At 37.8% G+C, this 25005-nt stretch overlaps 5 protein-coding genes and 1 non-coding gene across 7 annotated transcripts; 5 read left to right on the top strand and 1 right to left on the bottom strand.

Moving 5' to 3' along the window:
* The first annotated feature begins 203 nt into the window (after window positions 1–203).
* On the top strand, window positions 204–1882 carry LOC112177571 (zinc finger BED domain-containing protein RICESLEEPER 2-like). The gene is made up of 4 exons (XM_024315854.1): window positions 204–429; window positions 633–1354; window positions 1482–1529; window positions 1877–1882. The coding sequence occupies exons 1-4, from the start codon at window positions 204–206 to the stop codon at window positions 1880–1882; spliced, it is 1002 nt and encodes a 333-aa protein (XP_024171622.1).
* A 1049-nt stretch (window positions 1883–2931) lies between these two features.
* LOC112177570 (serine/threonine-protein phosphatase 4 regulatory subunit 2-like) lies at window positions 2932–3543 on the top strand. Its single transcript, XM_024315853.1, has 2 exons — window positions 2932–3007; window positions 3134–3543. Exons 1-2 carry the CDS (start codon window positions 2932–2934, stop codon window positions 3541–3543), a joined length of 486 nt encoding a protein of 161 aa, XP_024171621.1.
* A 5829-nt stretch (window positions 3544–9372) lies between these two features.
* On the top strand, window positions 9373–11873 carry LOC121050359. Of its 2 annotated transcripts, none has more exons than XM_040510046.1 (8): window positions 9373–9511; window positions 9804–10073; window positions 10202–10488; window positions 10673–10846; window positions 10943–11050; window positions 11170–11239; window positions 11323–11424; window positions 11556–11873. In XM_040510046.1, exons 2-8 carry the CDS (start codon window positions 9876–9878, stop codon window positions 11655–11657), a joined length of 1041 nt encoding a protein of 346 aa, XP_040365980.1. In that variant the 5' UTR covers window positions 9373–9511; window positions 9804–9875; the 3' UTR covers window positions 11658–11873. The 2 variants fall into 2 exon arrangements, with proteins under 2 accessions (XP_040365980.1, XP_040365981.1); XM_040510047.1 differs by having other exon boundaries at window positions 9416–9555.
* Window positions 11874–14410: 2537 nt separating this feature from the next.
* On the top strand, window positions 14411–17302 carry LOC112177569 (BAG family molecular chaperone regulator 5, mitochondrial). The gene is made up of 2 exons (XM_024315852.1): window positions 14411–14819; window positions 16947–17302. Exons 1-2 carry the CDS (start codon window positions 14411–14413, stop codon window positions 17300–17302), a joined length of 765 nt encoding a protein of 254 aa, XP_024171620.1.
* Window positions 15474–15564, bottom strand: LOC112181061. The gene has a single exon (XR_002928671.1). It is a non-coding gene; the product is annotated as a small nucleolar RNA snoR26 (small nucleolar RNA).
* A 2293-nt stretch (window positions 17303–19595) lies between the features above and the next one.
* On the top strand, window positions 19596–20866 carry LOC112178873 (heat shock 22 kDa protein, mitochondrial). Its single transcript, XM_024317125.2, has 2 exons — window positions 19596–19893; window positions 20174–20866. Exons 1-2 carry the CDS (start codon window positions 19680–19682, stop codon window positions 20629–20631), a joined length of 672 nt encoding a protein of 223 aa, XP_024172893.1. The 5' UTR covers window positions 19596–19679; the 3' UTR covers window positions 20632–20866.
* The last annotated feature ends 4139 nt before the right edge of the window (window positions 20867–25005 follow it).

Genomic DNA, 25005 nt, shown 5'->3' with positions numbered 1-25005 from the left:
CATTGCTTGTTGGAATGAGGTGTAGAGAAGATTCTCACAGTTACCGTTAGTAATGCTTCGTCAAATAATGTTGCATTGAGGGAGTTGAAAAAGAGGAAAGGTTATTGGGGGGGTTCCTAATGCACTTTTGCATGAAGGGAAAAATTTGCACTGAGGTGTGTAGCCAATATTTTAAACTTGATTTGAATGATGGGTTCGGTGTAATGAGGATGACCACTGTGGCCATTCGGAATGCAGTGAGGTATGTTAGATCCTCGGCCTCCTCACAAAGACTTGATTTTTTCAAAGAGTGTGTTGAAAGGGTGAAACTAGAGTGCAAAGAGCTTGTGGTTTTAGATGTCCCTACTAGGTGGAATTCCACATTCTTGAGGTTGGAACGGGCTTTGAAACTCCAAAAAGCTTTTGATAGAATGACAGAAGATGATGCTGGTAATTTTTGGGAATGGCTCCAAGGTGACACGAATGAAAAGACAAAAGAAGGGCCACCGACAAGTGTTAATTGGGAGTATGGGGAGCAATTTGCCGATTACTTGAGACATTTTATGAAGTCACTTTAAAAGTGTGTTGTTCTACTTCTCCTACTATTCATAACACTTTTGGTGATTTACTTTATATTTATGGTATCTTGCAAGAACAATCTAACTCGTGCTTGTTGGACATTGCATCACCCATGCAAGACAAGTTTAATAAGTATTGGGGTAGCTTTGAAAAGTTGAATCCCTATTTGTTCATTGGTATTGTTCTTAATCCATGTCATAAGCTTGAAAAAGTTGTTGATTATTTTGAGATACTTGATGGGGAGATGGATGAAAAAGTGGAAGCTAACACAAAGAGAGTGAAAGATCTCTTGTATGACCTTCACAAGGTGTATGAAGAAGAGGGAAGAGAAAATGGTGTTAGTGAGGTTAGTGTCACTCAAGCATCAAGTGAGGGGGTGTCTTCTTCAATTAAAGGTTGTACGGAGTTAGAAAGGAAGTTGAAAGAGAAGGAGCAAAGGAGAAGAGCAAAGAAAGCCGAGATCATCAACAATGATGTGGATAGATATCTTGGAGATCCTATTGAAGGTGATGGTGAAGACTTTGACTTGTTGAATTGGTGGAGGGTGAATGAAGTTTATAAATATCTCACATTGGTCCGCGTTGCGAAGGAGATTCTAGCTATTCCGGTGTCAACCATAGCTTGGAAATCTTCCTTTAGCACAAGTGGGACGATTATTGATCAATATCATAGCTCCCTAAGTCCTAGAATGGTGGAGGCCTTGATATGTAGCCAAAATTGGCTTAGAAGTGAAAATGTGTATTTACATCAAGTGCCTACCATTGAGGAGATGGATTGTGTGAAGAAGCAGAAAGAGGTAATTGTTTCTATTTTCTTATTTAATGTTCTTTGGGTTAATAAAGTTGTAATTTGTATGTTATATATGATCGTATGTATTTCTTTTCTAATGTTTTTCTTTTTATTGTTCTCTTATGCCAATGTAGAATTGCTTAAGATGCCATGTTGAGCTGCAATGGGGAGTAGTTGGAGTGGTATGTTACCTCCAAAGTTGAAGACTTCATCTTTCCAAGCTTGAGTTCATGCCCTCCTTCGTATGTTGATGTTTGTTCATTCTCTTTATGATGTTTAATCTTTTAGTGAACTCAAACATTTTTTATTTGTGAGGTTAGTGTTGATGACTTGATGGACTTTATAAACTTTGGACTCTATATTTTTTGACCATTTCATACGTTGATGGACTATAAATTTTGGACTAAATTCTTTATTTTGAAGCTTTGAAGTTTGAATTATGAACTATGGAGTATAGATTATTGTCTATTGAAGTATAAAGCATGCATTAGTGAACTTGTAAACTCATTGTTATGGATTATTATTATAGGTTTGAAGAAACAAAAAATTCTAGACTTAAAATACCAAAGAGGTGAAGTAGAAGTGGTAAAATTCTGTTTTACTTAATAAAAAAAAAAAAAAAAATCTAACTCGACCAGACTGAATTGGTCGGTTTGGTTTTCAGTTTCTACTTCCCAAAAACACAAAACCGAACCGAACCAAAGTCCAAGTTCGGTTTGGTTCTCAATTTCGGCCCAAAACCGAACTGAATCAAACTGAAGCCACCCCTACTAGCAACCAAACTCCTCTAAGGCCCTGGCAAGAACCACCACGTACAAGAAATCATTGAGAAGATTGTTCAACATCTCGAAGCAAGTACTGATCGGATACCCTTAAGATTTGTCTCTAGGTCTTGGGGGTCAGTTCTACTCGAAAAGGTGCTCCACAACTCCCCTAGTTAGTACATCCTCATGCCCCTAATTCCAAGTACTTGAGCTTTTCTAGCCTCTCCAATGGAAAAGTTCACTACTTAAGGCTACCTGAGCAAATTCAAGGAGGGTGGTGCTTTGGGTCATCAAAAGGTTGGCTCATCATGGTCAAGGAAGAAGGACCAGACTCAGAAATATTTCTCCTAAATCCAATTTCAGGAGACATAAACAAGCTTCCATATGTCAAAGGGTTTGTTCAACTAACAGGACCTGATCATGAAGCATGTCTTTTCTTTGATCACATTATATTATCTAGGTTTGATATTTCAAATTTTATGGTCGCTGCAGTGTAGACCCGGAAACAAAAGCTGGAGTGTCTCTGAGATCTTGGATGAAAATGAGTATTTTAGCAACATATTGTTTTCTTATGGAATGCTATATCCCTTGGTCAATAATGATGACATGGATGGAGTTATAGTAGCTCGGACTTTATGTTTGAAGATCATGAAGTGGAATTGAAGTTGGTCTATGACAAGAAAGAAAAAATATGTATGGATCCCGATGACGAAGAACTTTTTATATGTCCTTTGTACAAGACATATTTTTTAGAATCAACCAACAATGAAATTTTGTTGGTCCATCGAGCTTTAATGTATGGGATTAAGTCAATGATGATATGGAAGACAATGAGGGTGAAGATGAAGGCGACAACAACAATGAAGAAGAAGAAGAGGAGGAGGAGGAGGAGGGTGGTATGGAAAACAATGAATTTTGGATAATAACATGGACATTGATGATGATGATGATGATGAGTATGGTAACGAGGGTGATGAGGAAAGTGGTAATAGTAATATTAACATTTGAGATATTGATGGCAGATAGGGAGGATGATAATGATGGCAACTACAGTGATGATGATGATGAAGACAACTATAGTGATGATGATGATGAAGGCAATGGTGATGATGAGGAAGGCTCTTTCAAAATATACAAGATTGGATCTGAGAAAGACAACCTTATTAGTATAGATAATTTCGGGGACCAAATACTTATTTTGGAAGACCAAGGTTCTTTGTTGTCCCTCTCAACAAGTGACTTCGAAGAGTTAGAAGGAAATTGCATTTATTTTGGGTCAGATAATGGAAACGACAAGTTAGATCCTCTAGACACTCTTAAACCAAATATAGCGCGCGACTTAGACGCCTTCTACTTAATAGATGGAGCAATTGAGCCATCATTTCCAAATCTCAACATGCCAATACAGTTGTTCACTCCAATTTTGTTATAAATTTTCAACTAGAATAAAGTTTCAGTACCAATAATACAAGAAGAGTTTCAGCACCAATCAATATTAGTTTGTTTCAGACTTTTAGCAGTTCCAACTTGTAATCCTACACTAATAATAAGTTAATAACCAATCCTAATTTATGCAAAATTGTTGGACACTAGGAACTGGGAATCTTGGAGCTAATGTCCTAATATATGTCCAATGCTATATTTTACAGTTGGATCTCTTTTGGTGTTAGTATAAGAATTTTATGTGTTGGCATTCCTTATACAAAACAATAAGTGTTAGGCCGAGGTTAGAACTATGTCAATATTTAAGGTGAAGAGGAAAGCTATTGGAACACATGATGAAGACCCCCAACTGACTTTAGTGAAGCTCTCAAAGGTAATTCATTCATTGCGTCTCATAACATATTTATTTCTTGTGTGATTGCACGAAGGGATGAAGACAGTGTTTCAATCCCGAAGTGGTCTGAAAAGCATCTGTGCGTGATTAATACAAACTTGCCAATATAGACGACACTATGCCAAAAACTGCATCACACTACACTTTTTAGACAACAAAAAAAAATCCGTTGTGTGATCACTGAAACTGCTTCACACAATAGGTTTAATGAGATTGGCGTTGTATAAGGAGGTCGTACATCAAATTTTTTGGGTCCAAGATTATTGTACAACAGTTTTAAGGATTTGTCTGTTGTCTGTTGTCTGAATGTAAAAAAAATTCCCCCTCACCTTGCTCAAATTTGGGTCGAAATTTTGACTCACCTTGCACAACAGTATTGTTGTATATGCTGTATGAGAGTAAGTTGCAAAATAACATACAACACATTTTTTTTGTTTCTGTTGTGCAAGTTTGGAAGAAAATCACATGTACCCCAAAATGTGAGTGAGTATCCCCAAAAAGGCCAATATTTGAGTGAAATGCTGGTACACGATTTAAGCTCCTACAACGGAATGGCTTATTTGTGTTGTGTGAATGTGCGATGGTAATCTTAGGCGGGAAAAATGAGTTTGTCCCTTTGCACTAAGAGGGAGATTTGCTAGTTGGATCTCTAAGCTGAAGTTTCATTGTATATTATCAGACAACCAAAATTATTTTGTGTGTTGTTTGAATTGGTTATACAAATAAAAAAATAAACTTAAATGCACTTTGTCTACCACACTCTGATAGGAATTAATAGGGCATATTGTCTCCCATCTTCGACAAAACAGCAAAACTTAAATGTACTTGGCCGTTTTCAACACTGGGGTAGCTAGCTAGCTAGTCTTCGACAAAAACTGGAAAACTCATATCTCAAAGCAAAACCCCCACCGTGTTCTTCTCTTTACGGATCGAACCCATCTTCATCTCCAAACCCATCTTTTTCTCATAACCCATCTTCTTAGAACACCATCTTCTGAAAACACGGGATTAGGGTTTTCAATTTGGGGATTTGGAGGAGGAGGAAAAAGGGGGGGGGGGGGGGGGGTGGGGGGGGAGTTTCTCGGTACATTAATTGATAAATCCGGATGAAGAAGATGAGGAGGAAGACGAAGACTCAACAATAACAAGAACAACGAGCTGGGTTACTTGGAACAATAGCGGAAGAAGATCATCATCGATATCCTCTGCCCGAGGTGGTCTGTTTGTCAAGGTAAAGTTTGGAATTGGGCAAAAATACTTGAGCTGCATGTGTTTGAATTCTACTTTTGTTCCGTTTAGGAATTTGGGGTGAGTGCGACTTCCTTAATCGGTACTGCATGTGCAATCGTTCATATTCTTCTCTTTGGTTGTTCTAACTTTACCTTGTTAGATGATTGTCAAGTCCTCTGATTTCTGTCAGGTGTTAAAAAGATGGGTATATTTTCAAATGTAAATGTTCGTTGTCCGAAAGTGGGTGCCATCTTTGTTTGGTGAAAGACCATTCTTTTTACTCTGTTAATTCTTAGTAGATTATACTTATTTGATCGTTTTGTTAATTGGTTTGTGGACTTTGTGGTTAGTAATTGTTTATTGAATTGTTGGTGAAATCTTTTCTTTATTATGTTTTATATGAACAACCTGGTTGTAATTTAGATATTCTTGTTGTCTGTTGGTACTTAGTAAATCTTCTTGAGTGGAAACCTATGTATGTGTGTGCATTGAATGAAACAAGTTTAGATTTTTGTTGTTGTTCTGAAATTGGTTTTGGTTTTCGAGTTGCAGGGAGGAATCGAAGTTCTAAGAACAACAAATCTGGGTCGAAATTTGCTTCTGATTCTAAAAGTGGATCTCGAAAGAAAATCGAATGTCAATGCTGTAGGATACCATTCCCCTTTTGTTGAACTTCAAGTGTGTTTTTTTGGCTCAAGGATTATTCGTATTATGAGCGCAAATTGCAGTTCGTTTTGTAATGTATACTACACAGTGTTTGAGAGCAAAAGAGCTGAACTTTTTTAGAGGTAGATTTATGAGCATGAAACTGGTTTTCTTGTTTTTTTTTTTTTTTACATATAGTAATTAAGTTAAAAGTATAAATAAACCGCCTTGTGTTCTGTTCTTGTAATCAAGATATGTAATTGAAGTACATAGTAATGTGAACTGGTCAATGAGGGTGGCTTATATGTTGAGTTCTTTTCCCACTTTTGACAATGTGAATAACTTTGATAATGCATTGAGTTTTGGTGAAGTATTGATGTAGGGATTTCAGTTCTCTATTAATTTAGTCTGGATATGCTTTTGGTTTATACAAAACAAGAGTATTTAATTTTGAAGGTCTGCCTTAAATTCTCGGCTCCATGTTTTGGTTTTGGTTTTGCTTTTAACCACTGCTTTTGTTGTATAGGGTTTTATCCATTAGAGTTGGGAGATTGAAGCTAGCTAGAGTTAAGCAAGAGTATTGTTGGGAGCTTAACTGGTAAGGTTTTCTGTCAAAAATGATTCTTTGTATTCTTTATATCATTCATAAAAAATGGTTGTGTTTTTTTATGATCTATGTTGTTTGTTTATTGAAATAGGCTGCTATATCTTTGTGAGGGCAATAAGCTTTTGTAGAAAACAATAAAATATTACACCAAACTAAGTGTGGAGCATGTTTATTAGTTGGGAAAATGTTGTCCAAACATTTTGGTATGGTTTGACTTGATGTCTTATGGCTATGCATTGATCTGCATTTACCATGATTAATTAATGCATTTTGAATGTATAAGACAGGTAGGCTACTAGAAGTTTATTAAAAGAGATGCATTTCGTCATATCCATATATTTATGCTAATTGTTGTTTAGATCATGTATTGACTGAACTATTTTGATGTTGAGTACCTATATATTTCTGAGCACAGTTAAGGTACTTTTTGAATGAATTTTTGGTCGAACAATTTTGTTTTTTACTTCTCTGACATGTAAATTGGTTTATATAGATGCTTTGCTTAGTCACTTGATATCGGAGTATATATAAATGCAAGTTGCTGTCTTTTTTAAATGGTTTGGTAAATGTAGGTTTGGTTTGTGTTCTAAATTAGTTTAGTGTAATGTAGATGGATAGGTCATGGATGCATGCTGATAGGAGGTCTTATGAATATAAGCTAGGAGTGAAGGAGTTTTGTCAGTTTGCTGTTGATAATGCTAGAGACCCTAATCGCATTTGTTGTCCTTGCACAAAATGTGGAAATGTGAAAGACTTTTCTGCACAAGTGATAAAGGATCACTTGTTTCTAAATGGGATAGACGTAGGTTATGATAAATGGACAAAACATGGGGAGGTTATGGTACAGTCAAAATCAGATAGTGATATTGATAGCGCAGAGACAGAGGGTGTTGAATCTGAATCTGTGGAGGGAAATGTGGGGGCAGATTATGAAGTACAATTAGATAGTGATGTGGAGTTGGAAGGCAATGAGAATGATGAGCTTTCAACTGAGTGTAATGAATTCAGGCAGTTTGTAGAAGATGCCAACAAACCCTTACACCCTGGTTGCAATAGGTACACAAAGAGATGAATGTGTTGGTCAGGCTTTACAACTTGAAAGCGAAGCATGGTATGAGTGATGCAGCATACTCCGACTGGTTGATTGCCTTTGTTGAATTTCTGCCCATAGGAAACGAGATACCTGCCTCTGTGTACGAGGCAAAGAAGACTTTGAGTGCATTGGGAATGGATTACACCAAAATACACGCTTGCTCGAATGACTGTATTCTATATAGAAAACAGTATGCTGATGAAATGTGTTGTCCCACATGTGGTATTTCTAGGTGGGAAGTTGCAAAAAAGAAAGGGAGGGAGTACCTACAAAAGTGTTGTGGTACTTTCCACCGATTCCTACGTTCAAAGGAATGTTTCAATCAATTGAAACATCGAAGAGTTTAACTTGGCATGCCACCAACAGAAACAAGGATGGCTTAATTCGGCATCCTGCAGATTCTGCGTCTTAGAAGTTGGGAGATGATAAATTTCCAGATTATCCTTTCATGAAGCCTTGCGATATCCTCCGAATGATTATCATTTCATCCTTGCTAACCATTGGACAAAATTTGTGAAAATGCGGACGAAAGCCTCATTCTTGGTATAAATGCACTTCTACTAAAATCATTTAGTTGTACAAATATCAAATGCAGTTACGTATATATAGACTTCACATTGCAGTTATGTATCTATAGACTTCTCATTTAACTAAGTATCCCTATTTTGCAGGAAAAGCGTCATGAGCAACAAGAGAGGCGGAGCTTGAATAAGTATCCTCATAGAATGTCCCGTAAGGGATATGCAGGGTTGGAGGATGAGTTGGTTAGTGAAACTGTTTTCTACCTTACTAGTGTGGAGTTTACACCATGTGTAATGCATGCATTAACTATTTCACTTTGTAGGCTACCAGAATGAGTGACGAAGAAGTTGATAGAGCCACTTTGTGGATAAAAGGACAGCAAACAAAGGATGGCAGTTTCAAGGATGAGGAGTCAAAAAAGACTGCTAAAAAGATAGTAAGTCCAATATAAAAAGCCTATTATGTATGTATAAGATTTCTGAACATGATATGTGATGATATTTCTACTCTAAACTCTCAGGCAAACTTGAAGAGAAATTAAGGTTGCTAGTGGAGAACTAAATGCTGAAGGAACAAATGATGTCTTGACATTGGCTTTGGGGACTCCAGAGCATGGGGGAAGAGTGCGGGGAATAGGAGGTTTTGTCACTCCCTCTACTTACTTCCACCTCCCTAAAAGTAGAAAGGAGAGCATAGAAGCTACTGTCAGAGTTAGTGTGCAGAAAATATTGTTAGAGGAGAGAGAGAAGATAGTAGAGGAGGCAAGGGAGAAGATACTAGAGGAGGCAAGGGAGAGGATAATTAATGAAGCGAAAGAAAAAATACTTGCAGATGAGCGGGCTATGTGGGAGGCCAAGTTTGCTGAACTTGAAGCAAAGGTAAATGGAAAAGAAGGTGCAACTATTCAGCCACATGCATCTGGCCAAGGAAGTTGCTCAAGGACAGTAGATGAGATGGCTCAAGAATCGGATAAAGCTCCGTTGGAAGAAGTAGCGCACAATGTGGATGGAACTAAAATTCGGAGCATTTTTGAAGCAATGGAAAACAAAACCCTCATGCATAAAAGGAAACGGACAAAGGTGGTTAAGGAAGGTAGGTTGAATAAACGTCCTTGCTCCAAGGGAGGTAATGGGTTTCCCAAGTTGGTTGAGAAAGTAGTTGTCAACCGTGAGGATGTCACTGAGGCTGTTGAAGAAAAAGTCAATCTGACCAAGGATCCGGAGAATGAGGAGGGGGTAGAATACGTGGATTTGACGATGTGTCCACCCACATCAAAGGTAATTTGGTTTTACTTAATGCCAATAATGAACTGGAAAAGATCAAAGTTAAATTATCAAAGCTAAACCAGTGGGTCATTTCATGATTTTTCAAAAAAACTGTACTTGTTTTACTCTCAGTTTTTGGTAGCTTAAAGGCGAATCTTCAATGATCATTTTGAACTTGGTTTCGTGAAAAACGGAGTTGAAGTGAGTCCGTTACGCTCTTACTGCACTGTTTCAGAATTTCTCATGTAATTAGCTTTTCTGTCACGCCCCATATTGTTTGACAATTCATTTCAAGTGCGAATAGCATGAAACTCTGGAAAATAGTATCTTTGAATGTTTACTTGAAATCTGGAAAGTTGTGTTGCAAATCGCAGAACCAATAGTTGTTGGTGAATAACTATTATTCCTGTTTCCAATTTTTTGAAACTGTCTCAAGCTTGCAGCTTATTGTTACAAACAGCTATAAATCTTGTTTTTTTTGTCTACATTGTAGTCAAAGGTAGCTGAGGTTGAATGCAAGTTGGCAATAGGTTCTGTTGAACATATTTTTGCTTGTGCCACTGTTATGGAGTGCGAGGATCCTTCCCAACTCGTTCATGGCACTCCACTAGGGGATGGCAATGTGCGCTTTTCTATATATGCCGCGCTTGAGGAGAAAGCAAAAGTGCCATTTCCTGTGAAAGATGAAATTGAAACAGTGAAGCAGGCTATGGGGAGTTGGGTAGCATGGCCTAAACACCTAGTCATAAAATCACATCTCAAGGTAAAAACTCAGTCTAATTCAATTTATAGATACTTTGGTAACATTCAATTGTTTATAGAAATTCACATAACTTTAGATATGCAGCATATATTTATGATATATACCTCACATTTATTTTCTTATTGTAGAAACCTCTCAAGGATAGTGCTGAAAAGAAGAAGAAAAGGAAAGAGATAGGGGAAGAGGACTCAGAGATTGAATTTGGCTTGGCTAAATTGGCACCATCATTACTAGCTTCATTGAAGATGTTATGTTTGTGGGGTGAAGATGCATTCAAAGATGGGCATACAATCAGCTTCTACATGGAGCTTGTAGTGTTTGGATTTTCTCGCAAGACTTATATATTGGGAAAAGATGTTCGGCGACTGGCAAGCATGAGGGAATTAACTAGAACTTGCATTGTAGTGTACCAGAGGTAGAAAATATGCAGTACTGTTATTATATATATATATATATATATATTTTTTTTTTTTTCTCTCCCCAATGCCTTGATAAGAAATGCAGTTGCTGAAACTTACTGACTTGGTGTAAATGTTTGTTGCCTTGATAAGAAATGCAGTTGCTGAACTTACTGACTTGGTATAAATGTTTGTTATCAGGTACCTCTATGATCAGTTGAAGGCTTATAAAATGCTTGACATGGTTGAATTTTTTGACCCTTCACTTGTTGGTGCTGTGGGGTGTGGGAATGGAACTGTCAGGGCCCAACACATCAAAGATAGGCTTGCAACTGCTAAACCAGGACAGATGTTCTTGTTGCCATTTAACTCGGGGTAAGTTCACGAAGGTTTGTAAACTTTCATAAATAACTTGTGTCTGAACAAAAAAAAATTAGTGTTCAGGATATATGACATTTTGCATGCATGTAGTGATCATTGGACTTTGACACTTGTTGATCCGGACAAACAAAGCGCCTATTTTATGGACCCGCTGAAAAGAAGCTTACCCACAGGAGATTGGATGTCTATCGTGGAAACGTAAGTCGTTGGTTTACATATTAATCACACATGCCTCAATTTTATAAAATCTGTTGAATACACTTGTTGCCTCCTTTCCTATATGGTACATCATCAATTATATTATTGTTTTGGTGTAGTGCTATGAGTATGTATAATGCTGAAAAGAAAAAGCAAGGCCGGAGTTCAGTCCAATGGAAAAATTTGGCTGTAAGCTTCACTACTTCTGATTTTCAGAAAACAATATTTCAGTTTGTCCGATTTCACTTCTTGAGTCATTTGATTGTGTTTAGGGCATTCCTCCCCAACCTAGCAACAAGGAGTGTGGATACTTTATCATGCGATACATGAGAGATATCATTGAGGATAAAGACATGTCATTGTTTCCTACGAAGGTATCGACATATATATATAGCTATAAATATAGTCACTTGACTCAATTTCTCAGAACTTTGTTATTATGTCCATGCCTTATTCACCAAAAATTTTGGTTACTAATCCTTTTGATATAATCAACTGATTTCAGTGGGAGAGGAGAGGCAGCAGCCAATACACCCAAGCAGATATTGATCAAGTGCAAAATGAGTGGGGGAAGTTTGTTGTCAACACATATGTGCATGAGCCTTGAAGTAGCGCGCTTGTTGCTGATACAATTTTGATAAGGAAATCATCTTTTTTGTGCTTCTCTGCTGGTACATTCTCATGCACCATGTGGCATGTTTTGGAACAATACATATGTGTATCAGCTTTTTGATGTCCCAAGTAGATGGGCATGCACTAGAATGCTTTTCTTGTTTAAAATGTTGGCTTTCTTATTTGGAAATGCATCTCTTTTGCTTTTGAAGTTTAAAGTATTGGTTAGATTACTCATTTGATGGTTTCCAATATTCGTGTTTGATGGAATACTGTTCAATTTGTAAATAGACGAAATGAATGCACAATCTAATTCAGGAATGGGATGTTCAAATGATCACACAACAGAATATATATAATGTCGACTGCCCGTTGTCTGAATGGCCGAGAATGGGGCAGAAACTGATTACCATCATTCATATCACACATCGATTTTTAACAAATCAGTGTATTCTAATTTCTACTCACACAACAAAAGCAACTAAACTCAGTTGTCCTAAACATTAATCATACAACAGAATCAATTGAACTCTGTTGTCCAAAAAATAAATCAGACAACAATTGCAATTGAACTCCGTTGTCCCAAATGTTGATCATACAACAGATATAATCCAAGCATTGAAATTTGAGGATCAATCAGACAACACAAAAAATAAAAATATATTGTCTGATATAGTTAACATACAACAGCTTGAAACCAAGCACTGTTGTCTGAAGGAAGCGCTTCAACTGCTGTGCAGCTGCGCATGGCATCTACTGAGCCACCTGTCTAGCCATCACACAACAGTTATACCACATACCCGTTGCTTGTTTGTTTATCAGACAACTGTGTTCCACCATTGTCTGAATTTTCAACAGACAACGGCTCGCTCTACAATGGTGGCACTCCAAATCAGACAACAGTTTCTGTCTGTCGTCTGATACATTTTTGGCATAGTGCGAGCTTCAATTGAATTCATTCATGTATCTAATTTATAGGATTGCATTTGATTTAATTGATTTGGTTAGTTATGCATATCATTTTATTTAGGGATAGAATTATTTTTTATTACGTAGATATTTTTAGGAATACTACTTTCCTAATAGAAGTCAATTAGGTCTAGAGTTTTAAATTCCCTAGATGTTTTAGGGTGTTGGCTACATATACATGGAGGAGAAAAATATTTTCTTTCTACTACGCTTCTAGAGAATACATTGTGCGTCCATGGTTAGTTGAGAGAGTTTTTTTTTTTTTCATTCATAGAAAAACTCATGAGTTTCATTGAGAATTATTAGTTCACTTGTTCCATGTTGAAGTGAATTGATAATTCAATCAAACACCTTCATATCATTCATATCATTTGCATGTCCGAGAATCTCACAAGGTCAATTGGGAGGAAGTGGCGTGCATAGTTCGTGTGTTAAAGTTAGAGAGATGAGTGGAAGCAGTTCTGAAGGTGGAGAATAACAAGGTGGTGTTTGTGTAACCGTCTAAATGAGTCTAGTCAGAAATAGCTGAGGTCAGAGCTATTCACGTTGGTTGTAAGTTGATATGTGCTTGTTCATATTCACTTAGTGCATCGCTTTTCATTTGACCTTCAGGAGTTAAGGCCCGCAGTTGTTTAACTCAATTTGAGAGTTTTACTACGTCAGCAAATCGTTTGTGTCTGAGTTCTTTATTTCTGCTATGGTTATTGATTAATGCTATCCCCTTCATGATTAATTTTGAAATATATTAAATCTGGGTCACAGAGATTAATAGACGACTGCAATCCTCTTACTGCAGTTTGGTAATTTTAATTAATTCAAAATTGAGAATCATTTCCATCTAGGGGAAATGATCATTTACCCAATTTCTGCTTAAAAATTGCCCACTTGCTCCACTAACTGTTTTTTAACCCCGTTTACCCAAAACACTCTAAGGGATTATTTCCCTAATACCCAATTAATTCTTTTTTATTAATTTTTGGGACTTTTTTGCCCTCTCCTTCTTTCTCACTTAGAGGGAGAAATCATCCTCCACTTTGCCCGACTCCGGTGACCAGTGGCCGACCGCCGACCGGAATCCGGCTACTTGACTGGTGTCGGGATTCCGGCGTATGAATTTATTGCCCCTCAATAATACTCAATAACCATATTATTGCCCCCCCAGTAATCATATTATTGCCCCCAATAGATTGATTATTGCCCCCCAATAATCTATTGACTCTATGTTATTATTTGTGGGAATTATGTTTTTGATAGCTAATACGTTTATTTGTGTTTATAGAGTGGAATTGTAGTGTACTATGTTGGTCTATTGGGGGGTAATAGACATACTATTGCCCCCCGATAATCTATTGACTCTATGTTATTCCCTCAATAATCTATTTACTCTATGTTATTATTTGTGGGAATTATTTTTTTGATAGCTGATACGTTTATTTGTGTTTATAGTGTGGAAATGTAGTGTACTATGTTGGTCTATTGGGGGCAATAGATATATTAGGGCCCCCCAGTAACATCCCATATTGAACTCCGCCTCAAAGTGAAAGAGAGAGTGAGAAAGAGATAGAGAATGGCAGTGAAGAATGTAATTGGGACTCAGGCAAAAAAAAAAAAAAAACAAGAGAAAACGCAAAAAAAAAAAAAAAAAAAAAAAAAAAACTGTGGAGAATGTCATTTCATCAACTCCAGCTACAGAACAAAAATGCTACTCTCTTCGCCATCCAAGTGAAACCCCAAATACTCAGCACAAACCATTTCAACATCAAGTGATCCCCAAGTGAAATGGTTTGCGGCCTCTACAAGACAATCGCGACCGTCCATTCCGAGGCCGACGAGTTCCAGCACCTGATCCAACGGCAGGAGAAGGTCGACGCCTTAAGGAGCAGTGTGCAGGAGAAGCTGAGGATGAACGAGGCGCTGATGAAGTTGCTACTGAGTTTGGACTCCGTGACCGGGGTGGACCCCACGGTGAGGGAGGCAAGGAGGAAGGTGAGCCGTCAGATTGTGGGGCTGCAGGAGATCGTGGACGCGATTGTTCAGGAAGACATGGAGGGGTTCTGGGGTGGGTGCAGCGGTGGGTTTGGGAGGGACTACTGGAACGACGTCGTGGCGGAGATGGAGGAGGGGTGGTGTAGGGAGAGAGGAGGTGAGGAAATGGAGAGGTTTTCTGCTGAGTATTTGGGGTTTCGCTGCCGAAAATTTCCAATCCAGATCCGAGAGAGAGAGAGAGAGAGAGAGAGAGAGAGAGAGAGAGAGAGAGAGAGAGAGAGAGAGTTAATTAATAGGGGCAAAATTGTCAGTAGATATTAGATTGGGTAAATGGGGTTAAATAAAAACTCTTAGTGGAATAAGTGGGCAATTTTTGAGTTGAAATTGGATAAGTGGTCACGGCCCCTTCCATCTAAGCCTATTAACCACGGACCCAGATCCTCTCCTAAGCACATTGCTGTCCTAACCTACCTAAACTTTCACTGAGATTAAGACACGTGTCAATATTCATATCCAATTGTCTACTTTTCTCCCCCAGCTTAAAAAATTAGTGATTTTACAAAATCAAGGGTCTGTATTCTCGCCCACTCTTTCTTTCTCCAGATCAAACACAACTTCATCATCTTATTCTCCAGTTTATCGAATTGAGACATGCCGAATATCAAATAAATTTTGTAACTTGATCGTATCTCAAATTCCCAAAATGGATTATGGGAAGATGCAGATAGATAACGCGAAGTTGCAGATAGGTAAATGCAGATTTATTTACATCCTCAATCCAGAAAGAACAAGTACTAAAACAAACATATAATACCCAACTTATCGATCAAATCAAAACTAGAGTGAAAAGAAGAAATAGCATCTCAGATTCAAATTCCCCATAGTTTTCTTCACGGGCAATCATAGTGCAAGGATAACGAATCAAAGAAAATCATCACTGATGCTTGCTGAAATCTTTCTATAACTCAGAAAAGCAGACAATCAAAAATTCAACTAGCAAGTAGTAGAGGGAAAACTATTAAACAGATCGAAGATAATCATATATGTATAATTTGGGGTTGGATGTTCCATTGATGGGTTCTTCCCTGTATAATTTCATTCATTGATACTTGAATTATCTCCCTTCAAGCACTACGGGATCAACCATACCTATCAATTTGATATTTTCACCTATCAATTTGGTATTTTCATGTTCAGAAAATCTAATTTAACTAAACCCACTTGATTAGCAGTTGTTGTTATGTATTGGTGCTGAGTGAGAGTAGAAGAGGGAGAGCAGAGAGGGGAGAGAGGGAGATCTGCACTTCAGCGTGAAAGGAAGAGATTAGGAGAAGAATAAGATAGACTGATATAGAACAAAAAAACACAAGCTAGCTTTGTTGTTTGTTGTAGACCATTAATTGGATATGAAAATTAACACGTGTCTTAATCTCAGTGAAAGCTTAGGTAAGTTAGGATAGTAACCCTAAACCCTACCCCCCAGGTTTAAACCATATCCATCCTAATACTTTCATTTGGTTCACATTATCAATTCTATTGGGTTGCTGTAAATTACTACAAATTGTGAATTTTTGAGTTTGGATGAGAAGGATATATACCATATTGGGATATTGTAGTTGTTTTTCCTTGGTTTAATTAATATAGTAAATCAGTAATATATAGATGCAGTCAGGCATGATGTGGTTTGATCTTGTAGGTTATCTAATTTGTTCAAGTTGAAAGTTTGCTACCATTTAGACTTTGTTTCATGCATTACAAGGCTGGGAACATGGAAGTATTTTGTTTTCCTATTTGATAACTACAACACGATGGAATGGTTCTTAATTACTCTATGTAAAGGAAAAATGGATCCCTCTCCAATCCTCCATGTTCCTTAATCTATAATTTTCTACCATGTTAATTAGAGCAACAACCACGCACACAATTTTACAACTAAAATGCATACTAAAAATTGAGAATACCAATACTGACGTAAACCCTATACTTTTTAAATCTTTATTGAATTCTGAAAAATGGAAAAAGTAAAACCCACAGACTCTGTTTTATTTGGATATGGCATGGATTCCTAGTACAGCACAGTTTTACTGAAGAAGCTCCTTGTATGTACTTAATTCTAAAGTATCATCCTGGAATTGAATATTGATTTACAATTGAACAACAAGAAAAAGCAAGCTAGATCGAGAGAGTACGTGAAAAGACATGAGCAGCAACCCAACTCGTTTCCGGAGTTGGCAAGAGCCACAACCAGATATTATGGAGAAGATTATACAGCGTCTCGACATAACCGATCGAATACGTTTAAGATTTGTCTGTGAGTCTTGGAGGTCAGTTGCTAGGCGAAGAGACATCCGTGGTGCTCCGCAGCTCCCCTGGTTAGTACACCCTCATAACCCTAGGTCCAAGATATTTTCGAGCCTCACTAATGGTCAAGTTCACAAGTTGAGGCTCCCTCCAGGAGGGTGGTGGTTTTATGGTTCTTCTAAAGGTTGGTTGATTATGGTCAAAGGAAAAGGACTAAACGCTGAGATACTTGTACTAAACCCGATTTCTGGAGCCCAGCACAAGGTTCCATCTTTCCATGATGAGTCTGTAGTAATTGATCATGAAGCTGATTCTTTCCTCGAAAATATTGAATTATCTAGCCCAAACGAGTCCGAATGTATGGTGGCTGCGCGCAGTTTTTAAGTGTGTATTAGGTTTGTGCAAACTTGGAGACAAAAGCTGGACATTCTTCCTGATATCAGGGTATATTATAAATATACTGTTTTCATGTGGCAAATTATATGCCGTGCTCCATGGTGATGACGGTAACATGGAAGATGAGAGTTTGAATTTTGGAGATAATTAATGTAGTAGAAGTGAAGTTCGTCTTTGACAGTTTTGAAAATTTATTGAATAACCCCGAGTTTATTGTACCAGAGATTTATCCCGACTTTACGATCTTGCGGAATAGTGAAGTGAACTCATATTTGTTAGAATCAGCGAACAATGAAGTTTTGTTGATCCATCAAATTTATGACCGAAAAACAATGTATGTGGGTGAGGAAGATGATCTAATTCACATCTGCATTATCATCCACATCATCAGCATTCTGTTATGGCAGATCGGCCTTATGATTGAACTCAATTCTTTTACTGTTGCTGATGCCCTTGTATGCTTATTCATTTTCGTTGGTGCTTTCCTCGTTTCCTTTTTTCTTGGTGGTGTTTTCGTCGCCGGTAATAAGGATGATGAGGGTGGTGATGAAGGAAACAACAACAATGAACAATTAAAAGGAGATGACGACGATGAAGCGGACGGTGCACCAGTAGGTGACGACGACAATGAGGATGGTGAGAGTGATGAGGAAGTTGACGTCAGCGACGAAGAAGATGAGGGCGGTGTGGAAGGTGATAGAGATCTAGGTTACGAAGGACAGAATGTGTACTTTAGAACAAGTGGATTTAGGGTATACAAGATTGGCTCGGGCAACAACTTTGATAGGGTACAAAGTTTGGGGGATCAAATATTATTATTGGCAGACCAAGGTTCTTCCTTGTGCCTCTCAGCAAGTGACTTCAAAGGCTTAGATGGGAATTGCATTTATTTTGCGTCAAACGGAATGCGTAGGCTACATCCTTTGGAAACACTCAAACCAAATATGAATTATGATCTCAGTGTCTTCTGCTTAGATGATGAAAAAATTGAGCCATTTTTTCCAGGTTTTGACATGCAAATGCGTTTCTTCATTCCATGTTTATAATAGAAATTCATGTAGAGAATTACTTGAGTTCCCTTGTTCCTGCAAAAAGAAATAGAGTAGTTTTAGTGGAATAATGTTTTACTTTACTCATTCCAATTAATTAATTTGTAAGATATATCTACACTATTTCTTGCAAAACGAATTGAAGTAGCCAAATGGAGGACTTTAAAGTTTAGGTTATTTGGGTTAAAGACCCTTTTTTTCTTTTTTGGTAACTTCACCCCTCCTCACTCTTCATGGAGCTCGAACACATGACCTCCTAAATAGGAAATTATTATCTCACCACCACACCAAACACACACATCTAGTTAAAGACCCTCATGAATTTGAAGGGAAATGATGCAAATCAATCCTTCTAGGTCTAATGCATTTACCAATGAATTCTTATATTTAATGTTCGACTCAAAATATTAGTAGTAGGAAGAACTATTCTCTCAAATCTCAAAAAAAAAAAAAAAACAAAGTAAGCAATCGAATGACAACTTGACATTATATAATACTAGTTTTCTTCTACACATGCTCTGCATGTGCAAGTGTTTTTTTTTTTTTAAATTTTTTTTTTCCAAAAGAAAAAAAGATAATGGATTAAAACAGTTATTGTAGAGAGAAGTTAGTGGGAGACAAAAGTGGGTTGTGGGATTTTTTTTGTTTATTTTTTTAATAAAAATATAATTTGTAATTGTCATAATTGCCCTTGTGATTTAATTAATTCTCAAAGTTTTTTAATGTTTCAGGGTCATTTCTGTCAAATTTTTTAGTTTTGGCTAACAAAGCATCTTCTCTTAATAATAGTATAGATGAGGGTGAGGTAGCGCCTATTAGTAGAGGTAATAGACAGTTCTTTATTTTTTATTTTTTATTTTTTTAGTTGTAAGAACAGATATATAAAACTTCCTGAATTACTAGTAAACAAATTTTTTTTTTTCCGATATAATTCATGAGCCAAGAAGAACCTTCTTACCAAAATAAAATCCACCAAGCCGGAGCCACCAAATTGCAAGAAAGACCTTGCACTATGCTTTTCAAGGGAAAAATACTATACACTAACAATACCTCCCCCACCAAAAAAAAAAAAAAAAACAAGGAAGGTGTCACATGAATCTGTTGTTTCCAGAACATTCAATTCCCCTCAGCTCTGGAACCTTCTCCACGGTTCTCATCTTTCCCCTTCTCCACGCTTTCCCCCTATAATCCTCACAGGTGTCCCCTCCCTATATATAAACCCCTCTGCTTAAACCCTTTTAAGGCCATCACCGCTCTTTGCATCAATTTCCAAAACCCATTTAGCTCTTGCGTTCTTGCTCTCTTAACATAGCTCCATGGCTTCGTCAATCTCAATCGCTCTCAGAAGGGCCTCATCCCCAAGCCTCTTCTCCAAGCTCTTCAACCCTCTTCGCTCTGTTTCAGTAGCTCCCTCTGTTTCTCGCTCCTTCAACACCAACGCCCAGAGGACCAGCTACGACGACGATGACCGGAGCGTCTCCGTCGACCGCACCACCACCAGCTCTCCCTCTCGCCGCCGTGACCCTATAGGTAGTTTCTCTTTCAGTTCTTTTTTATTTTTCTCAATCTTTAACTGAGGGTCTTTCAATATTGTTAAAACCTCAACTGGGTTCCTGTTAATATGTAAGAATGTTAACTGGGTTTCTTTTAATTGTGTGAAAGCTTCACTGGGCTTGTGTTAATTTTATGAAATCTCAACAGGGTTTCTGTCTATTATGTGAAACCTCATATGGGTTCTTGTTAATTATGTGAAACCTCATTTGGGTTCTTGTTAATTATGCAATTCTCAATTGGGTTTATGTGATTGCAGATGTGTTTGATCCATTTTACGATGAGTCTCGGAGTCTTGCAAGAAGTCTGAACCAGGTGCCAAGAAGTCTGAGCCAGGTCCTTAACTTGATGGACCAATTCATGGACAACCCATACCTGGCTGCGTCTCGAGGAGTCGGTGCAGCCGGATCAAGAAGAGGGTGGGACGTGAAGGAAAACGACGATGCATTGCTGCTGAGGATGGACATGCCAGGGCTTGAGAAGGGGGACGTGAAGGTGTCTGTGGAGCAGAACACTCTGACTGTGAGAGGAGAAGGAAAGGACCCTGAGGATGAAGAAGAAGGAGGGAGGAGATTCTCTAGCCGATTGGATCTGCCTCCTAACCTTTATGAGCTCGATTCGATCAAGGCCGAAATGAAGAATGGGGTTCTCAAGGTGGTGGTTCCTAAGGTGAGAGAGGAGGAGAAGAAGAATGTGTATGAGGTGAAGATTGATTAGAGAGATGGCTGGGTTGGTCTTGTGAATTTCTGAGGTGTTTGAACATACTGAGTCCTTTTCGAGTTGTAGCTTTTGTTTTCGTGGTTTGGTCTAGGATTGTAAGCTCTGCTTTTCGATGAATAATAGAAATCCAAATCAGAGTTGTAAGCCGATTGTAACTTTAGCCAAATGCAGATACTAAGAACTGACGATTTTCATTTACATGAAATGTGAATCCATCTGTCATTTCTCCAAATTCATCGTCGTTGAGTCTCCCTAGCATTCAATGTCTTTTCCGGCCATTGTGATGAAGTTTTCTCGTTTGATATCCATAGAGATTTTCAATTGTGTCCCAAAACTGCAAATGATACTAGTTGCATTACATCAAAATTGTAAACCTAAACAAATATGGTTACGTACATACAAGGACTTTCTGTGAGATTGTAGGATTTAGAGAGAAGTATGCAAAGGGAATGTGATAGAATAATGGTAGGGAAATCACGACAACTCAAACCATAAATAATAATGAGCAAGGAAATAAAAGAGATAGAGAAGGATTAACGTGGTTCGAGAATAGCCTACATCTACGGGACAGCAAACAACAATTGACTTTCACTATATGCAATTACAATTACAGCAAGAGTAAACCAACTTCGAGTACGGCACACTTCAAGGAATCACACTCTTAGACTAGGATCAGGATCTTTCCCTTGGCTAATTTTAGCCTTGGTTATCCTTGATTTCTAATCTCATCCTTCCATTTAAAATTGGGAAAACATCACAAATGGTGTATGAACTTTTGGCATTTCTACCAACTTTCATAACTATCAGAATTGTGTATCAAGTTTGCTCCAATCTTTCATTTTGGTGTACGCTGTTAAGTTTTCCGTTATCTTTACCAAAAAAAAAAAAACTGACAAAACTAAGGGAAAGATAACGGAATTTTTTTTTTTTTGGGCAAAGATAACGGAAAATTTAATGGCGTACACCAAAATGAAAGATTAGAGCAAACTTGATACACCATTCTTATAGTTATGAAAGTTGGTTCACCAAAGTGTAGAAATATCTAAAATTCATAAACCATATGTGAAGATATCCCTTTAAAATTTGACGGTCATTACTCATCCATCTCAGCACTTGGCCATTAATTATCCAAAAATTGGAGTTTCAAGACTGACGACCGTCTATTTGCTTTTCTCTTCCGTTATCTCCGTGGTTCCTGGTTCCTCCTCTTCTTCTTCTTCTCATTCTTTCTTTCTGCTCGTTTTCCTTAAGCTTTTCAATCTTCTTGGGCCTTCTAATTAAGTTTGAGACTGTGGAGGAAAAGAAATTTTTATGGATTTTCAACATCGCTGGTTTTTAATGGTTTGAATTTTCTAATTAACTTTCTTTCAAGCCAGCGATCCTTATCGATTTCCAGATTTTCTAGCACTGCTGGTTTCTTATGGGAGGTGTACCCTTGTTGTTGGAATCGGATGAATTGGATTCATGATCAGGGGCCAGGATCGCGTCGGTGCCCTAAGAGATGATTTGAGCCGTTTTCTTGAGATCTGTGTTGCCGAACTTATCGAGTACGCTGCCGACTGTCTCCAACGACCCCTGAGCGACCTCGATCTCTTTCCTCAGACCCGAACCGGATTCCTGCAAGTAGCGGTGGTAGGTTTCGATGACGGTCTCGGATTTGGTGGCGATTTTCCAGATTTTCTAGCACTGCTGGTTTCTTTTGAATCCATGAGTTTTCCTCAAATCTCATATCCAAGAACACAAAGATCTGCCCATGGTTTTACTCAATATTAATTCTCCTTGTTGGTTACGTTTTTTAATTGATATTTTAGGTTGCGACATTGGGCTTTGAACTGCAAGTTAAATCACCATTTGTATTGGCTTCAATTGCAGAAACTCTGGGGATTTGGGATCTGAGATTGAAGGAAAAACCTAATCAGAATGCACATGTTTTGCTCAAATACGGCTCGTCTTTGCTCTCCAATCGTGAATCTGAGATGGGTTTTGAGGATCTATGGATTGCCATAAACTCTAGGATCCAGAATTATTTACTCTGCTGAAGGTTTGGATTGTGGAGAAGAAGTGAGAAGAGGTGAGATGACGGAAAAGAAGAAAAGATAACCGTCGTTAGTGAATATTTAATTTATTAAGTTTAAGTGCTGAGGTGGATGACTAATAACCGTCCAATTTTAAATGGAAGATGAGATTAGAAGCCAAGAACAACTAATAATTGTCTATCATTGGCTGAAATTAGCCAACGATAGACGATTGCTACCTCATCCACTCTAAAAAAACGTCGGCATACGACGTACAAAAAGTTCATGCCCCTCTTTATCTCTAAAGATAGGATGTCCTAACCACCTAACAGCTATTCCATCCCCGTTGTCCATTGAGCCCGCTCTGAATAATCCCCCCTTTGCCGGATTATTGCCGATGTAATCATAAAAAGCAAGTTTTTAAAAGAATTTTAGACCAAGCTTAGGATAAACTTTGATTTTCGGCTAAGCCAGCACCAATTCTTCGATATATTTCTTGTTGGAAGTATCCTTGATCCCATTGATAGCGCGTGGGACTAAACAATTCAATCAGGGTAGTTGCTGAACCATACCACATAGTTCCAGCAACTATAAAAGCTGCAAAAAAGACAGCAGCAATACTACTGGAAAGGACGGTTTCAATATTTCCCACACGTAATCCTTTGTATAGGCGTTGGGGTGGACGAACACTAAGATGGAATAGACCTGCCAATATACCTAAGGTCCCTGCTGCAATATGATGAGAAGCTATTCCTCCCGGAACAAAAGGATCTTAGGTCTCGTTTGGTTCACGGAAAGGAAAGTAATTTTTTTGTTTTTTTTTTATGGGAAATTCATTTCCCAACTACTTTCCATTCTGATGTTTGGTAATGTAAGGAAAGTTATTAGGAAAGTTGTTAAAAAGTTTGTAAATAATGTAATAAAATAAGGGAAATTGGTCCAAACAGTATCTGAACTATTGCTCCTTATAAATTTCGGTACCTCACGTTTTGAAAATATCAGAATGGTACCTGAAATTCTGGCCCCGACTGAACGTTGGTACGTAGAGCCGTGAGCTCCGTTACGGCGTTGTTGAGTATATTTTATTTACTATTTTTGCTCAACAGAATGGTTTAGGGAAAACCAAGCGTCATCTAGCTGGCAATTTTTGAAGGGCACAATTGTCCCTTCGTATCTTAATTAACCTTTTTTTATTTTATTTTATTTATTCATTTATTTTTATCTATGCATTCTTCCCCCTTTCTCTCTGCTGCCGCCTCAGCCACCGCCTTTTCCTATTCCTCTCTCTCTCTCTCATCCACTCTCTCAGCCTAAACACTTGGAACTGTTGGACTTCGATTTTCTCTCGCTGCACAACCTCACCAAACCAGTCATGGGTCTCTTCTTCTTCTTCTTACCATTTCATAAAGCCAAAGCCTTTGAAGCCTTGCTTCATCTTCTTCAAACCCAATTCAAGAACTTCTCTGTTCTCTTTGAATTTTTGTAACTTTCACTCCAAATTTCCTATCTTGGCGACCACGCTCGCCGGAACCACAGACCGGAAAATTGCGGATAAGAATGTGAAGATTTCCGAACTCTGTGAATTGGATAATCTAAAAAAGGCGGTGGAAATGGTGTTGAAAACACCAGATGGAACAGAAACTCTATGTATTTGAATAACAAACAAGGCTTTGTAAATTAACAACACAATTAAGAAGACATCAACAATTGCTGACGCAGTGTAAACCTCTCCACTGAGGAAACTTCACTGCGTGGCTTTTAACGTAGCCAACACGAGGAACAAATCCACTATTGAATCAAATCGTTACAGATCACAAGTCGTGGTATTAATCACAACCACGTTACTAGCAACACAGCTAACTTGTATACAATTTGAAAAGCCTATACTGCAAACTCAAATCTCTCAATGTCTGGTAAGCTTCAATGAATCAATCTTTCCATTTCTCCTTGTATCAAGGACTCACTGCTCTCAAGTATGATATGTGAGAAGGAATGCAGTGAACAGGAAAAGTAAATATGAAGGAGAGTTTTTCCATAAATCAGTTTGTGAAGACTATGCAACACATGAAACAAACAAAAATGCCTAACACCAAAACTCTACCTTCACAATGCAGTTTAAGGGACCTTTTATAGAGGAGCAAAACTCCCCCTCAATCAAATCTCTTCTTAATCACCGAATAAGATAAATATAGAAAGGTTTTAAACTGTTTTGAATATGCAATCAAATCTTTTCTAACTGTGATCAAATATCTCTATTGGATATGCATTGTAAAACAAATGAGATTTTCAGATCAATTAAAAGCAATGAAAATCAATTTAGAATCATGCAAAATGATATGAATTAAAAGACACCTTC

This window comes from Rosa chinensis, chromosome 7 (genome assembly GCF_002994745.2).
Source record: "Rosa chinensis cultivar Old Blush chromosome 7, RchiOBHm-V2, whole genome shotgun sequence".
NCBI lineage: Eukaryota > Viridiplantae > Streptophyta > Magnoliopsida > Rosales > Rosaceae > Rosa > Rosa chinensis.
This window is presented reverse-complemented; position numbering and strand designations above follow the sequence as displayed.

Bases quoted from the DNA above. Each gene is read 5' to 3' on its own strand.
- LOC112177571 (XM_024315854.1), top strand. From the start codon at position 204: ATGAGGATGACCACTGTGGCCATTCGGAATGCAGTGAGGTATGTTAGA. The intron at 430-632 runs GTAATTTTTGGG...GTATCTTGCAAG, and splicing joins AATGACAGAAGATGATGCTG to AACAATCTAACTCGTGCTTG. The intron at 1,355-1,481 runs GTAATTGTTTCT...ATGCCAATGTAG, and splicing joins GTGTGAAGAAGCAGAAAGAG to AATTGCTTAAGATGCCATGT.
- LOC112177570 (XM_024315853.1), top strand. From the start codon at position 2,932: ATGGAAGACAATGAGGGTGAAGATGAAGGCGACAACAACAATGAAGAA. The intron at 3,008-3,133 runs GTATGGAAAACA...TATTGATGGCAG, and splicing joins GGAGGAGGAGGAGGAGGGTG to ATAGGGAGGATGATAATGAT.
- LOC121050359 (XM_040510046.1), top strand. From the start codon at position 9,876: ATGGAGTGCGAGGATCCTTCCCAACTCGTTCATGGCACTCCACTAGGG. The intron at 10,074-10,201 runs GTAAAAACTCAG...TTCTTATTGTAG, and splicing joins TCATAAAATCACATCTCAAG to AAACCTCTCAAGGATAGTGC. The intron at 11,425-11,555 runs GTATCGACATAT...AACTGATTTCAG, and splicing joins TGTCATTGTTTCCTACGAAG to TGGGAGAGGAGAGGCAGCAG.
- LOC112177569 (XM_024315852.1), top strand. From the start codon at position 14,411: ATGGTTTGCGGCCTCTACAAGACAATCGCGACCGTCCATTCCGAGGCC. The intron at 14,820-16,946 runs GCCGAAAATTTC...CTTGGAGGTCAG, and splicing joins TGAGTATTTGGGGTTTCGCT to TTGCTAGGCGAAGAGACATC.
- LOC112178873 (XM_024317125.2), top strand. From the start codon at position 19,680: ATGGCTTCGTCAATCTCAATCGCTCTCAGAAGGGCCTCATCCCCAAGC. The intron at 19,894-20,173 runs GTAGTTTCTCTT...ATGTGATTGCAG, and splicing joins TCGCCGCCGTGACCCTATAG to ATGTGTTTGATCCATTTTAC.